Source organism: Dermacentor andersoni, chromosome 1 (genome assembly GCF_023375885.2).
Source record: "Dermacentor andersoni chromosome 1, qqDerAnde1_hic_scaffold, whole genome shotgun sequence".
Classification (NCBI taxonomy): domain Eukaryota; kingdom Metazoa; phylum Arthropoda; class Arachnida; order Ixodida; family Ixodidae; genus Dermacentor; species Dermacentor andersoni.
Genome location: NC_092814.1, coordinates 63,518,797 through 63,535,297, shown reverse-complemented (window position 1 = coordinate 63,535,297; position 16,501 = coordinate 63,518,797). Strand labels below are relative to the sequence as shown.

At 48.3% G+C, this 16,501-nt stretch overlaps 1 protein-coding gene across 7 annotated transcripts in view; it reads right to left on the bottom strand.

Annotated features, from left to right (window-relative positions):
• The window catches only part of LOC126546001 (dual specificity calcium/calmodulin-dependent 3',5'-cyclic nucleotide phosphodiesterase 1A-like), a 615,937-nt gene that overhangs the window by 181,347 nt on the left and 418,089 nt on the right, over window positions 1-16,501 (bottom strand). For 6 of the 7 annotated variants that reach the window (XM_055061556.1, XM_050194058.3, XM_055061557.2 and 3 more), the window contains exon 2: window positions 7,427-7,675. The exons of the other annotated variant lie outside the window; for it this stretch is intronic. In XM_055061556.1, coding sequence (XP_054917531.1) covers window positions 7,427-7,598 — 172 coding nt within the window. In that variant the 5' untranslated portion in view covers window positions 7,599-7,675. The remainder of the gene's footprint in view (window positions 1-7,426; window positions 7,676-16,501) is intronic. 7 annotated transcript variants of the gene reach the window in all.

The window sequence follows — 16,501 nt, the reverse complement described above, 5'->3', positions numbered from 1 at the left end:
AATTACAGCAGCTGCGAACGGCGATCCGTGACCTTTCCTGGGATTAAGATCAATTTCGACCGCTCGCGTGACAGACGGGCCCGTTGCGCAAGAGGGCGTAGCTCATGAATCGGAATACACGCACAGAGAAAAGAATGAGTGAGTGAGCAAGAGAGAGAGAGAGAGAGAGAGAGGGCTGCGTACAAAGAAAGCAAAAGAAAGTACCAACAAGTAGCAGTGTGCGTTAACACTGCGTCACCGCTGTTGCAGGTCGTTGCGAATCAATCTTTTTGTGGCCAGACGTTTTTCGGGGAACTTCATTATATCTTTTTGCATTTTATTTGCTCTTTTGTTGCCCCAGGCAAAAAGGACAACGCAGTTTTGCTGTAGCAAAGCGCAAATGAAGCAACACGAAACTTAAGAGTTACTCATATGTGGCGACAGTAAATAATCTTTCCCGTGTAGGCGTACAGATAATCAATGATCCCGTGGCACCCGTATCTCCCGAACTCGGTAGGAGGGCCAGGTTTCACTTCAGTTAAGTGGAACTGAAAGCAGGCTTATCGCAAAAGTTGACTTCTAGTGTTGGGGATATTGGCCGGAACAGAGTAAATAATTCGCTGACGGCACTGCCATAAATGACAAACGATATTGCTCGCGTATATATTGATACGGGCGCAAAATGGGACGTTGACACAGCGCGATATGGTTACCCTGCAGACGCTGATACACCAGTCGTGGGTGTCGGAGATGTATGACGCTTTCCTGTCAGAATGTCATAAGGCCACTAGGGCAATCCTTCAAGATTCACACATCTGCATGAATTCGCCCTACAGCATGATTTTTTGCCAAGCTCTGGAGCTCTGTGCCGTATGACTCGACTTATGGGTTATCTTGCTCTCATTTGACTAAATGAACGCGCAAAACGTGCCACACAGTATGTGTGCGTGTGTTCCAAACAGATTTAATAAATTTTAATATCTCGAGGGGCCGAAATTGCCTAGGTTTTTGTTCGTAAGAACTGTTTGCCGTTAGTTAGACGGGCGGACTGACGGAGGGTCTCGCCGACCGGTCGGCCGACCAACCGAAACAACTCATAAGGTGTTTGCTATAGGTGGGGTTACCTAGCAGTGTAAGCCGGCAATTGCTTCACCCGTGCGTTGATTCTTTGCCTTTGATAGTCGCCTTCGATAAACGCATGTATGCTATCCCGCTTAGTTGGCGTCTGTTTCTGTGGAGCTCACCAGCGTACCACGACTGCTTTGTGAATACGGCAGGCAAAATACCTGCCAATCGTGATGCTGGATATATTATTATTGAAGGGTGGCCGGCCAATGGCAAAAAAGCACTTACGAACAAAAAAAAAGTATTATGAATTTGGCCCCATCGTCCTTATTAAGAAAATGCTCTTACGATATAATTGTTCGTAAGAGCAAATTTCAGCCTATCCCGACGATGTCCATATCGTTAGCGAAGGCAGCAGACCAACGGCAAAGAGCGCCTACGAAAAAAAGAAGCTTTGTGATTTCGGCCCCAGATACTTATCTCATCGGGTCTGGAGTCGTGTTTTAAGTCTGCATATTGAGCGCAGTTGCCTCAAAACTAGACTAATTTTCTCTTTGTTGTTCGTGCGCACAAGTAATGTATTCCCATTAATATAATAAGTGCAACGGCTTCTTTGCCGCAAGTTTCCAATTGAGCAATTTTATAACGTTAGATTCACACGGCACGCCTGCAGACATATGCTAATACGACAGCGCCACTTTTTTGACCTAAGCTCCTTCAGAATTTAATGGCAGAAAATAAATGAATCAGATTAATCATCCTTCGTCAGTGTTCTTGTCAGTCAGAGTGTAGAGCAGAGGGTTAAAACACGCCAGTCTCGGTCATGTTTGTTCGATATTATAAATAAATTCTCCGTCTCGCTAGTGTAAGAGATGAAGCAGATATTGATACGATGCATCAGTTCTCTACGAGCCTGTGCAGCTCATGCAGTGCAGGCAGAAATTTTGACCATGTCTCTTGCTTTACGGGCGCTTCGCAACCTCGAGGACTATACACCGCTCCCCACGAAAAAAGAAAGGAAGAACCCCGCTCATAACATATTTTAAGAGACGAGTGGGATATTCTTAGATCACTCTAGTGCACTGCTTCTGCGCTGAGCACAGAAATGTGCTTTAACCTGACGCTTGAAAAAGACAGGTCCACTTGTCGAAATGTTAGCTCCGGCTTTCACATTGTTCTCGTTTTGCTCATCGTCTTGAATTTCCATCTCCCGCCTTCCCCGTGTTTTCCCTCAACTTGACCTTGTAATTTGTTTCGAAATTCGAAATTCGGGTATTTGTGTGCGTTATTGCATGTTTACATGCTTAGGTTCTGTGCGTGAGAGCTTTTCTTTCTCTCTTTCATCTTCCGTCATGCACATTAGGAGTAAAAAATATGCCGATCCCACGAGCTGTGGGAATCGATGTAAGCGAAGACTTCTGTGCTGTTTTATTTTATTGACGATAATTAGCGGCGATGTTGACGCCGAATGTTTAATTTCTTCAGAGTTTAGTCCAACACCAGCGTGGTGAGATGATGTTAGACGCTACCTTGCGTGCACCACTCCTGTTTGTCTGCGTCGTACACAGAACACCCATGGAGAGGTGTTTTCTTGAGGCGTTGTTGTGCGCCATACTTCATAACCTCCGAGAGGGTCAAGCATATTCATTGTTTCACATGGCACATCGTATCGTTGCAAAAGTATTAAACTTTAATTGAATTATTGGGCTGTACGTGCCAAAACCCCAATCGGATTATGAGGCACACTGTAGTGGCGGACCTCGGATTAATTTTTACACCGCGGTGTTCTTTAACGTGTCCCGTTTTTTTTTATTTCGCCCCCGTTGAAATGCGGCTGCCGCGGTCGCGATCAAACCCGTGACCTCGAGCCATACCATAGCCGCAAATGAACCGCGGCGGCCACAGAAGTGTTGATTTGACGTGTGACCACTTCCGTAGATTTGCATAGGCCCTACGGTGCGCTTTAATGCGGCTCTGCTACCGCACGCCCTGCGTAAGTAGGCCGCTTAACAAATTTGCATGGTGTATTTTCAGAAATAGTAGAAACGTACCGTACCGCTGCAGTGGCGTAGCTAGGTCCTCTGGCACCCGGGGCCCATAGGTGTTCTGTCACCCCCCCCTCCCCCCCTGGTGTAGTCGAGGAACGCGAGGATATCAACAAGTTCCGGGTGTTATCAGACGTATATGACACGCCCCCCCTCCCCCCCGCTGGCCTCTTGCACCCGGGGCCCACGGCCCCCCGGCCCCCCGGCCCCCCCTGTTGCTACCGCACCTTGAACTCAAATTTATCCGGTTTGCCCATAACCGCTGTCGTGTACATATAGTAGTAGCTTTTTCTTGCCTTCTCACGTCACCTTTTCCTATCCCCTCCCCCTGCCTTGTATGGGAACTGCGAACGAAGAGTGGCAAGGCTGTTATTCACTCTCTTCGCGACTGCGTCGGTTCTACCCATTCTCTGCCTCCTCTACCCCTCCTCTCTACCATTCTATCTAGCTTCCTTCTGGACTCGCACGTTAGTAAAAAGGTAAGCGCTGAAGTTTCTGCAGTGCTTTTGAGCGGGGTCACGAATAATTACAGCTGTCAAGAGGCTAATGTGGCGACGCCCAGGGAGCTCCAGAAGACATTGCGCACATTCGACGCGGTGCAAAGGTCCAAACCAGTTTCTCTCGTCACCTTTCCTTTCTGCCGCGCTCCTGTCGCTCTGAACCACTCCTCGACGCGGTGTGCTAGACAGCAGCAGCAGCAGCAGTAGTAAAGTCGAAGGAAGAGGCAAAGAAAGCTTCGCTTTAATATATAGTTAGAAGGCTCACCTCTTCCCCTCTCATACCTCCTTTCCCGGTACAGGGAAGCCAGCTGGACCTACTTTGCTTAGCTTCCCTTTCTTTCCCGTGTTCATACTCTGTCTCTCACTGAAATTTTGGCGGCCATTCGTTCATGCCTTGCTTGGCTTGGATGAGCATGAGAGAAGACCATCGTCGGCACTCACCACGTTTCTGCACCATTAGGTGAGGTCGTCAGCACACATATTCTTGAGACTGTGCACGTGCCAACTCGCGCGATTTCATTGGCTCGCTGCTGTCACTCACGTTCTGACGGGCGACTCTCGTGCCCGCATGACATAGGTGCACGCTATATCGCCCGTCTAAACGTCGGCCTGAAAACCGTATAACTATACACCCTGTTGCTGTTGCGTCTCTCGCAGTTTCCCAAGAGGTTCTTGCGCATTGCAGCCTACGCGTTTGGTTCTGACATCGTTTCCTTTCTGAGATGCTCTTCCTGAAAGATTTAGACGAAAGGCCGACAAGAGCGGGTCCAAATCGCGGTTGATCTAGCTTTTTTTTTCTGAGTAGAAAGCAGCGAGAAAGAAAAGAAAGAAAGAAAATGCTGCCGCAAGCTGTACGCGCGACGACCGGAACCACTTGCGTCACTGAAGCCATGCTTTCGCAGAGCTATTTCTCGAGTGCGTTTCACGCGAAGACCCTACGCGCTCCTGAGAAAACATAAAGAGACTATCGACTTCTTGTGCTGCACTGCGCCTCCCCAGAGAACCTTCCACGCGCCCAGCGGCGCTGCCTTGACGCAGTGACCCAGCTAGCAGCTCCAATTCCTCTCCGCTGCACTGCCCGGGCATGGCGTCGCACTGTGCGCTCGGCTGCAGAGCTTTCTGCAGCGTCTCTCTCCTCCTCTCCATCTATTCTCCATTGCGCAGTGCAGTGCGCTATACGGCTAAGCCTCTCTCTTTTTTTTTTTTTTTTGCTCGACACATCCGCTCTCGTCACGAGGGCATCAGAAATCTCATATTCTGGAAGGGACTCTACCGGTTCGGAGGTTTAAAATGCAGATTTTTTTTTCGCTGCAACATGCAACAACTGTGCTACAGTTTCTTTTTTATAACCGAAGATAACACACAAGTTAGTACAAGCTAATAATACTGGAGTAGTGGTTTCGAAGATAATGCGTTTTTGGACGCCCCTGCGAGGGCAAATAACCTGCTTTTAAGGAAGCCGTTTTTTAAGTATTGCTTAACGCCTAACGGCCTTTATGTCAAGCTTTAAAACTTACAGATATCAGTGTAATGTCAATGTCACAACGGCAGCTTCCTGACGCAACATCGCAAACAAGTACGGCCAACAAGAGCCCGCCCGAGGAACAAGCGCATCCCTATCCTACGCTGCGTCGCACGTACGATGGAAAGCTTGGGCACTCCCTTCCACGTATACGTGTCTCTCACAGTGTTTCATCCTGAAAGAATGAAATAAAGAGAGAACAGCACTACGCTTCCCTGTAACAAGAGTGTTCACAAGCTTTTTTCAATTGTCAAATGGTCCATTCAGCAAAAAGTTACAGAGGCATTTAAGCCTCCTTACGTGCACTGATTGGGAAAGCAGTATGACTCTTCAGCGCGATACCTTTCACTTGGTAATGTGTTAGAATTGGGCAAAGTCAATTTTGGGGGTGGCGAAAGCCAATATTGGGAATTGGCAAGGTCGGTTTTGCACGTGAGTCAACTCAATTTTCGAACTTTTTGGATGTGGGCCACCCAATTTCTTTAGGGGGGGGGGGGGAGGGCAAGTCAATTTTTACAGTGGCCCCACTCAATTTCGAACGTGGGTCAAATCGATTTTCGAATTGGGCAAAGTCAATTTTTTTTTTGGTTTTGGGCCGCGGCTAACGTCCGATGCCGTGGCTGTTCTACGTGGGATTTCTCAGCGTGAGCCGCAGCAGATCCAGCGCCGGGAAGGTGAAGTCATCGCTTGGTCACGTGGGTCTCCGTACCGTCGGATATAAACGCCGGATACCGGATTTTTCCGCTTCATGGAGCATATAATGCTTTCGCATCGAAAAGCCGGCAGCGTCTGTAGCAGCGAAACTTCTCATTGGCTGCGGCGCCACGTCACAAGCGCGCCTCTCGCGCGCTCGTGACGCTGGCTCGCGCTTGCTGGCTTGGCCCTCCAAGGAGCAGAGCGGGCGAAAGGCAACACCTGCTGCCGCGGTATTGCGTGAAGGGAGAGGGCATCCCCGCGACGCCACACCATCCTCGCTCTCACTTTCGGAAGCCTGTGTTATCCACGCGTTCCTTGGCCGCGGAAGCTCTCGCCTGCGTTCTAATTGCGCCTCGGTAAGGTCAAATGAAAACGCGCCAAGCGTTTCAACGCGCTCGCGTGCCCGCGAGGACTTCATAACTCGAAGGACCGCTCAGCGGCGTTCAATTGGACATTAATGCTTTCGCGTTCAGGACTCATAAGAAGTGCTTAAGTGTACTCGGACTTTGCTTTTTTTTTTTTGAAACACGGCAAAGATTTGGCAGGATGGCACTGGCAGCAGCTGCGAACAAAGAGCGCTAGCTATCACCTGTGCATAAAATAGGGGGAAAATAAGAATAGAGAGGCGGAGGTGCCTATGAAAAGCAGCCAGCAGAAACCCTGATTTTCCGTTGCCAGCTGGTATTACTAATAGCGCAAAGTATGTGACTTAAGGCATATTCTGCACTATTAGTTGAGTCATTTCTCTATTTGCTTGTTTGATGTCATCCAGGCAAACATCTATGCAGTGTCAGGCGAGCCACAAAACTGTAGATGTCGTGTTTCTAAGTTTGCTCTAGATGTAGTCAGCTGTAGAAGTTTTAGCGCACGCTGCTCACCCAAGGCAATTTGCTGGCCTTTGTGTTGGAGCAGGAAAAAAAAAAGGATATCTTGAGTGTAACGATATTTCCTTCATTTCCTTCTGGCGTCAGCAAATTTTAGAGTCGTATAAAAGGGACATTTTCAGTTCCTGAAGAAAAACGTATATCGGAAAGCTTTTCCTTTCTTCCATCCGCTGTTTTTCATAACCAAGTAAGAATGTTGCCATTTCCTTTAACATTTTAGATGAACTAAACAAAACAAGGATGAAGTCACAAACAGAAAATAAGAGCACAAGGGAGCATCAGAGGCGGTGGTTAACGTTATCTTTCGCATTTGTGTCAACTGTGATTGCACACGCATATAAGACACCCTTAACGCGCAGGGTAAACATGTCGCTGCGCTTCGAGGAAAAAGGAGTCCTTTAAGCTGGCTGGCTGACTGACGCATTTAGCTGGGCTGCTTATGATCGTGACACAGAGGCTGAGTGCACGATGTCTCAAGAAGAGACCTTTGCCGACTCGTCCTTCTTTCTGACCTCGTGTCACTGCGCGCCGTAAGAGCGTTCAACCTGTGTCACTACATTCCTTACCGAAAGCGTTTGCTTTGGTAAGGTGCGTTTCAGGCTTGGCCTGACTTACAGTTCGACCTGCACTCGAGCGCCGTGTGCGCGCAGCACCGCCTGGGCCTCAAACACGGCGTGGTCGACGGCCCGCGTTCGCCGCACCAGCACTGGCAGGCTGAGATGGCGCGCTACTTACCGATGAGGTAGGAGTAGCCATCGAGTCGGAGCACACACTTCTTGGTGGCCTCGGGCCGTCGGCTGTTACCGGTCATGAGCGGCACACTGTTGGATTTCTGGAGGGCGTCTTTTCCCATGCGATTCTGGGCCAGCAGAGAGCTTTCCGGGGCGCCCGGGCCGTCTATCTGCATGGTAGGCCGGCCTAGGTGCGCGGGATCGTCCCCGCCCTGGCCAGCCGCCGCGGGGACATCACGGGCGCGCGCTTCTCCTGCGAGCCGGCCGCGCACATGAGCGCCGGCAACGGGGCGCGCTCGAAGCGAGAGGCTCCTCATCGACGGCTCTGCTCTGGACGAGGCGCGCTGTACGCCGCGTGCCGCACCCACCACCAACGCCAAGTCGGAATGCGCGACTTCGGCCCGCGGGCCGCAAATACGCGTTGAATGCCTCAAGGTATAAGAATGGGCTAGCTGGTAATCCATAATGAAAGCGACCACTGCGCAGAAACAGTCAAAGGACGAGTAACAGGGACCCGCACAAGAACTCGGACAGACACGAGCACTTGTGTCTGTCCCTGTTATTCGTGCCGCGCCTGCTTAATTCTGCGTTGTAGTGGCTTTTATTGACTGCCTCGCTGGGTGCAGCGATGTTGGCAAAGTCACTCGCTTCACAGGCACCAAAGCTTTGCGCAGCGCCTCAATATGAGTCAATGTGCGTGCGACGCGGACGCCGATAGAATATGGCTCCAACTCTGAAAAAAAAAAAAATAATAATGTGATAGCGCGCGATCATGCCCCGTCAGCGAGCAACGCCGCTGGGTTTTTCGAATTTTTATACATGATTTTTTTCGTGAGGGTAGAGTGGGAGGGTTTACTTGGAGATGAGAACAAGGGGAATTCATTACGCTCGTTTTTGGTTTATATTTTGTAATGAAGTCCCACTTCACGCTTTCATTTTCCGTCCACCTGAGAAGAACGATATGCGTAACTCCAGGTGAGAGAGAGAGAAACGAAGAGGGAAAGGTAGGGAAGTTAACCAAGGACGTGCCCGCTTGGTTGCCCTACACTTGGGGAGTGGAAAAGGGGAAAACTAGATGAGAAGGAAAGAGAATAATAATAATCAAGAGTGCATCTACTTTGTCGTATATAGGCACGCGCTTTGAACGCCACTGCGTGCATATTGAAAACGAAAGCGTCCCATTCGATATTAAAATTGAAGTCTGGATAAAACATGCTTCATACGCCATAATTATATATATATATATATATATATATATATATATATATATATACGCCTTTCTTCGCAGAAATACAAATGAGGTGGGCGTCTGGTTTACAGCAGACAAAGTAACACATTATTCATGGAAGATCGCTTTGTTCCCTCTGCATCTGTATTAAGTCAGCAAGTCCATAGTGCAACGATCGGGAGTAGTTCTTTGATCGAATGGAATGCGAGTGTACAATACTATTCAATTTCTTTCTCATCATACCCGACGCAACGAAACAACCATGCGCAAAGGCCCACGAACTCAGGAATGCAATAACGCCAATCAGCCACTGTCCTTCCAGCAATGTGCCACGACCAGCTTGCGCCAAATGCCTCCGACTTACCACCCGCAACCCTCTCGCGTAATATCGGGAGCGATTATGACGGCACTGTATTCCGTCATCTTTTTCCTTTCGTCTTCCCAGGCAACGAAATATATTGCAGATCGTTTTTTTTTGCCTGCTTGTCGTCTGGGCATCACGGCAAAGGAACAATCCACTTTTATCACTCACTCACTCACTCACTCACTCACTCACTCACTCACTCACTCACTCACTCACTCACTCACTCACTCACTCACTCACTCACTCACTCACTCACTCACTCACTCACTCCACTCACTCACTCACTCACTCACTCACTCACTCACTCACTCACTCACTCACTCACTCACTCACTCACTCACTCACTCACTCACTCACTCACTCACTCACTCACTCACTCACTCACTCACTCACTCACTCACTCACTCACTCACTCACACACACTGACTCTCTCCCACGGTCAATCAGACGCTTACTGTCGCATCTTCTGCGTAAAACCTGACATGAATTAAACAGCCTTGTTCTCCCCTCATCCCACATCTCGCAATTTCCATCCCAGGAGAAGCGGGGCGGATCTGGAGGCGCCGCACGGTGCGACGCTCGCCTCAGCCACCGCGGCAGAACGGCTCCGCTCCTAAGCAGTACGGGACCGGCGGCGACGTGACCAGAGTCGGGGACAGACGTGACACCGGAGACCTGACATGTGATTTCGCTTAAATGGGACGCGTACGCGGATCGCCTGGCCGCCGGCGCGGTCGTTCAACTCTCATGGGCGGCCCGGATCATGTGTACACGGGAAGCGAGGAACCCCTCCTCTCTTTTGCTGCGCGCACCTAAAAAGCACGCGCCCAAAACACACATGCACTCAAAGGCACGTGCTCGACAGGCGCCACCGCACCAACGCGCTTAACCTCAGACCAATTACGCTTATGAGAGAGGCAGCGTCTGTTTCAGCGACGCTACGCATGCATACGCACGAATAAAAAAAACCCAAAGCACAACAAAAATCAAAGGAAAAGGAAGAAAGAACCCAGAAGCATCAAGGGAAGTTGCGGGTATTTCCTAGTCGTTTATTTCCCGCCACGAAGCGAGAGGACATCATTTTGCGCTTGTGGATGAAACCGAAATGTTGAGACACTAGAGGCCGGTAGAGTGACGGGCGCTTTATCGGGAGCTTCGTTTACACTTCTGCTAAAGAAGTTATCATTCGTGGCCTGTCTCTATTAGGTACTAATGCTTCGATTGCCTTGCGCATTGCAATTGCATGGCGGAATGGAAACTGATCAGTTATCGTGCGTCCTGTGCAAGCTCAGCTTCCTCTCGTCGACGGAGGACAAAACTGCAGTTTCAAGACATTTAACGGAACGTTATAAGTTCGGTGCACAATGTTCTCCAAGCCTAAAAGATCTGTAGCAATCCTCTTCGCTTCTGCGCTAGCCAGGCAACTAGCTGCACACACATGTTGAAAGCAAGAGCTTCTAAACAGGCTTTTTCTTCCAGGTCTAGTCAAAACGAACATAATATAACAACCAATAAAAGACAGAACCTTCTTGTTGAAAAGTTGCTTCAAGGAAAACAATCGCGATGTAATATTGCTGTCTGTCATTTATCAGTTCCAAGAAACACTGCCATTATTTGCAGGGATGGCGGACGGCCAGGTTCATAAAAAGTTCAGCGAAGACATTTCAATGAACCCACGAACGACGCCAGGAATGAAGCAGCTGGAATGATACGCAGTTCACGTCAGAGTTCTTGACTGAACAGATATGTAGTGCCCCTAAGGTTTGACAAGGTCGTCATGGATATGTATGAGAATCGTTTTTCCTGAACATGCCCATCTAGAGCAAGCTCTACGGCATCTTCGCGCAACCAGAATTCGCCATGACTTCAAATTCGCTGGCCTTAGAGGTTTCATGAGCCATTTCACCGATTCCGGCACTGTCAGCTGAGCCTTCTCAAGACCAGGTACGCGAGAAGGCTCACAAAAACATACGAAACGACTTCTCTCCTTGACTCATACCACGCACGCATGCACGCACGCACGTGCACAAGCACATACATTTGCACGCCGACACACAACACATACAGTGAGCGAAAAAAAAAAATAGACACACGCGACGGAAAGTTAATCGCCGGGCGCTTTCTTTTTTCCAGACAAGTTTGAAACTTGACGTCTTGAGGCAAGAAATTCTCCATGGTGAGACAGCTTCTCTTGCAGCTAACAAATAGAGCGATGATGAATCCAGAATATAACAGAAACTGTCTCTGTATTGCGTTGACGCCCCTCTTGCGCTCTTTTTACTACGAAGATCAACCAACTCGCCAAGTTTTACACTCTACTAACAGAAACAAATGTAGAGCCATGAAGACAAGGATACAACAAAGGGGACTTAAGTAAGAAGGAACCGGCAGAGAGAGAGAGAGAGAGAGAGAAAAAAAAAAGAGGCGAAAGAAGCTCCACTGCACTCGGAAGCCTCGTTCGCTTGCTTGCACTTCTTATCTGACTGACGCTGAGTGAAAAAGCCAGGGAAGAGAATGCCGCCGCATAATACGCATTACTACGTGTTTGTGCCCTCGACGGGTGCCTATCGCCTGCGCTCTTCCACATCGGTTAGGGGGAATCCAATGACGACGAAAAGCAACGGCGCGCGTCGCCGACGCGAAGACGAAAGCCAGTTCCGACAAGGATGTTTTTGTGCGAGCGTCCCTTCGCTCAACGGAACTGCCTGCGCTCAACGGGAAGCGCCGATAGACCCCGAACGCCGAAAAAAAGATGTTTTTGTCGCACTGACAAGCAGTTCACACGCAACAGTAGAATTCGCTGCAATACACACACGCGCTGGTTGCACGACCATGGTAGCGCGAAAATGTCAAGGCGCCTCCAGCGTTGCCCTTCATCTACTTATGTGACAGCACGCCTACGATAAACTAAGCATTGGAGACAAGTTTCTCTGGCGCGTGTATCAAATGGAACGCTATAAGACTGAAACTAAGATAGACTTATTTCTGCTTTTTTTTTAACTTCTTGTAAGCGCCTGAAAGAAGACTTAAAAAAATATGACAAGACCTTTCTTTGTTGTTGATGCGCCATCTTTTCTCCGAATGAGTAGAGTTGCCGAAAACGCTGACACCCGCAAGATGCGAACGAGTTTGGTCTTATGCGTTGTTGTAACATTGATAATGAGTTTAAAGAATGTCGTTTAGTGTCGTGCGAGAAATCTAGACGAAACGCCGCTCTTTTAACGTTACAGCGACAACGACACCGGGTCAAGTATGTGATTTACACACATGAGCGGTCTGTCAAAATCAGGAACTTAATTCGCAGAGCTTTTGGTTACGTATGTGCTGCTTGCCATAGACTGGTGGCCGTCACTAACAGTTAAAAAAATTAAATTATGGGGTTTTACGCGCCAAAACCACGATCTATTATGACGCACGCTCTAGGGGGGGACTCCAGAATAATCTGGACCACCTGGGGTTTTTTAAACGTGCACCTAAGTCTAAGTACTAACCCGCCGCGGTTGCTTAGAGGCTATGGTGTTGGGCTGCTATGCAGGAGGTCGTGGGATCGAATGCCGGCCATGGCGGTCGCATTTCGATGGGGGCGAAATGCGAAAACTCTCGCGTACTTAGATTTAGGTGCACGTTAAAAAACCCCAGGGGGTCCAAATTTCCGGAGTCCCTCAATACGGCGTGCCTCATAATCAGATTGTGGTTCTGACATAGAAAACCCAATAATTGAATTTAAGTGTAAGTGCACGGGTGTTTTCGCCCCCATGGAAATGCGGTCGCCGTGGCCGGGATTCGATCTCACGACCTCGTGCCTAGCAGCCTAACACCATAGCCACTAAGCAACCACGGCGAGTCTCCACAGTCGTGAGTGGGTAGCATCTGTTCTGACATAAACACCTCTAGCGTGATACTTTTTATTATTGTTATTTTTAATTTAGGCCCTGCGTTGGTATTCTTGAAACTTCGCTTACGTAAGAGCGTTTCCCCATTGGCTAGCGTTCGAACACCTGCCACACATTATAGCGATCGGCGCGATATCGACATGACCGTTATGGCGATGCCCAGCTGTAGGCAGCCCTTGCATAAGTGAAGCTTTGCGAATACAGGCTCTGCGGTGTTCTTGCCGGCTTGATCATCGTAAATCTTACGCAGAATGAGTAGCCACGCCAATAATCGACAGATCCACGGCATCGACCATCCACGGCATACTCAACCCGTTCGCTTGAAATTTCACAGCGCTCAATTCACTTAGCGACTCCTGAAAGCGTGGGTTGAATAAAGCAAACTGGTTAAGAAGAACAAATAACTTGGACAACTGCAACACTCTCTTAAAGTGTCATTTTACTTTTCGGTTAGTCCTTGTCCAATATGAATGAATGCGTTGTTACGCACCAAGGGCCCTATAACGTAAAACTATTCCAATATGTTTCTATTCCAATCTCCTGACGTCAAATTTGCGTAACCACCAACGCAAGCACCGGGCGGTCACCCGCAGGGTTGTTGGAACAGACCAATCAAACGCTCTCCTCGTTCATAGGAGGCAACTTTTGTTGGCTTGAAAAACGAATAACATTGCCTACACTGAGCGGCTTGTCGTATCTAATTGGCTGACAAGAGGCGAGGAGAACGCTCAAGTGGAGAGGGATTCGATGGGGCCTAGCCACTGCACTGAAAGTCGATAACCGGATGAAGAGGGTAGTGCCGGCGCCTACGATTGGTCGGCTTTCCCTTACTTAGCTTGCGGTGGCTGGTCGAAAATCGCGGCGGCATGCAACGGAAGCTCAAGAATGACGCTAAAACGGACCCCCAGCAAAGAAGAGTTGGCAGAATGAGGGGGTAAACGTGCCGAAAGTGCTCGAAAACGTTACACGGCTACGCAAGAAGTTTTATTATACGCAAATACACCCATGCTCTCCGGCAGGTGCGAGTAGCCAGCGTCTGAGCGATCGGCGGCAGCCATCTTTAATTCCTTCCGGAACGGGGCAGCCTGCGGCTATTCCGAAGAAAATTCAGTTTTGTTCGGCATATTAATGCATCTTTATCGCGTACACGTCACTTTGACGCGGTGAGTTCTTGCGGTATTGTGACGTCGCGTGACAGGCAGGTGAAGTTGGTGCAGCCCGAAAACTTTTTACCAATAGCCGAGGGCTAATGGCGAAAAGGGGTCGAATGAGAAATAACTGTTTTTCTTTTTTCTGTCAAATCATGATGCATAATCAGTGTGTACACATCATATCAGATGGGGAGGTATCGCGGTTTTCATGACGTCGCGTGACAGACAGGCGAAGTGGGGGTGGTCGAAAAAAGTTTTTGACCAATCGTGGAGGGCTGATAGCAGAATTGGAATAGAAAAGCTTGAAACAGTTTTACGTTATAGCGCCCCAAGTCCACGAAAAATTTCAAATTAGATTAACGTTTCGAATGAATTGCGACACCCTGAGGTTCTCTGACGGGTATCAAGACCTCGCTAAGCACGTGTGCGCTTGCAGAATCGCTTCTGATCGAAATTCAGCCACCCTAGTCCTTTAAGACGGAGCGAAAAGCGTTCCATGCTAAGCAGCAGTATATTATGCCTTAGATGACGATCCACCGTGGCATCTTATTCCGTCTCGGTCTCAAGTAGGATATATTTTCCTCTGTGGTTTCCCTCGTACCGTGCGGATGGCTGTGCAGGTGTCGTAGTTCCTACGAAACTTGTAACATTTCATTCAATTTAATCCCGTTGCCTCTCGTAGCATACGCGAACGCGATTCTATTGCTTCCGACTTTCAATGAGCACACTTCTTTATTCCTGGCCTCAGCCGAGGTTGTTTCGAGTCCGCATGCAAGCTTGGGCGTGTCGATGTCAGACTGACTGATGAGCCAGGTTCACGGGCACAAAACGCTTAGTTTGTCAGCATGATCTCGTTTCCATGAGGGCAGCTTAGCCTTGCTAATCCAGGATTACCTCAGCGCTCTGACTTTCGTAGCCCAAGTGATATCCAATTAGATAAAAGGTTCTTTTCCGCCCTCCGACCTCGTTCACTTCTTTTCTTAATCAACCTTTAAATTTAAATCCTCACTGCATCCGAACTTTCAATTTATCCGCTTGAATCGGAATCCCATGAAAAATGTGTTACCTGAAGGCGTAACCCACCGTACGAAAAGTACGATTCCTGGGGCCGCCTGCATGTTACGCGAAAAACGTTACCCAGAAGGATGCCAACGTCTAGTGCAACCGATCTTGGATTTATTTTAGCCCACTTATGCGCATCCGTTCGCAATATTTTTGGGGAAACACTTAATACTACCACTCTAGTAGAAGTATTTCTGATGTCGCGAACGCTATCTAGTTATAGTATTGTACCCTTTGTAAACTTCTTTTCAGTCTACTTGGAAGTACTATGTAAATTTTGTAGTTTTGTTTCATTATTTTTACTTGTGTATAATCAACACTGCCACAATTTAACGCCACCTTGAATAGATTCTAGCTCACTTTGACGCAGTTATATAGTTACCGCAGTCATCGCTCCTTTGGATAGATGGTGCTTTGTGGAGCTGCATTATTTCCACCTTGTTTGCCATCCCTCTTTCTCACCAAGTTAAAATATTTGTTGAAATAAATACTGGGTCCTTGATTGAGTTGAATGAGTTGGTTGAATTCCTTTGAAGATCTTCCTCTTCATATGTAATGAAGTTATAAGAAGCTCAATGAACCTTGAACATGATCTCCTTTAATTTTATTTTTGCTTATAATGATGCCAGCGTAATTGTGTTCTAATAAGCTGACTGTTGCGTTTATGCTTACAGAGCTTTCATAAGACTTCTCCACACGCATTGTCCACTCCTCTATTGTAAAGCTTTTTACTAGGCATTCCCGCTCCTATGGCTTCTACCCGGACTTAAAGAGATGTGTCATCCTCGAAGAATATGAGAACAGCTGTACCGGGAAGGCAGCCGACGCCTTTGATATCAGCAAGGAAGACTGGCCAAGGTCGCGAAAGCATAGATTCACCCGAAGAAGCACATTATAGGGAATTAAACTGGTACTTATCGCAGGGAACACTCGTGCAGTTTAATAATCCAGAATACGTTTCTTTGGCAATGTTGTTTTCACGTTTATTTCTTCGGAGTATCTGGTTTCTCGGGCATCGAGAGACGGCCGCCGGCCTTCCTTGATCCCTTTTCTCGTCTCCTCTTAATGGCACGCTAAAAGCCTGAACTAAGTTCCAATAAAAACATTTTTTTTTTCGTCTCCTTCTGGTTGTCTCCTCTGCCGCTGAAATTAATACCGCAGTCGGTGCAGTGCCTCTGTGGTTTCTTTCTTCTCTCATCCGTCTTATTTTTTTCATCTGCTTTCCTGCCCAAGCATCAGCAGCGTGCTGAACTTACAGATATTGAGAAGTTTTAAGACTTTAGTTCTTCAGCGTGCCCGTAATGTCAGTACACGGGCCGTTGCAATCTTACCCAAAAGTACACAGACCACGTCGCGAGTGAACGAAGCTGGTTTCGCGTCA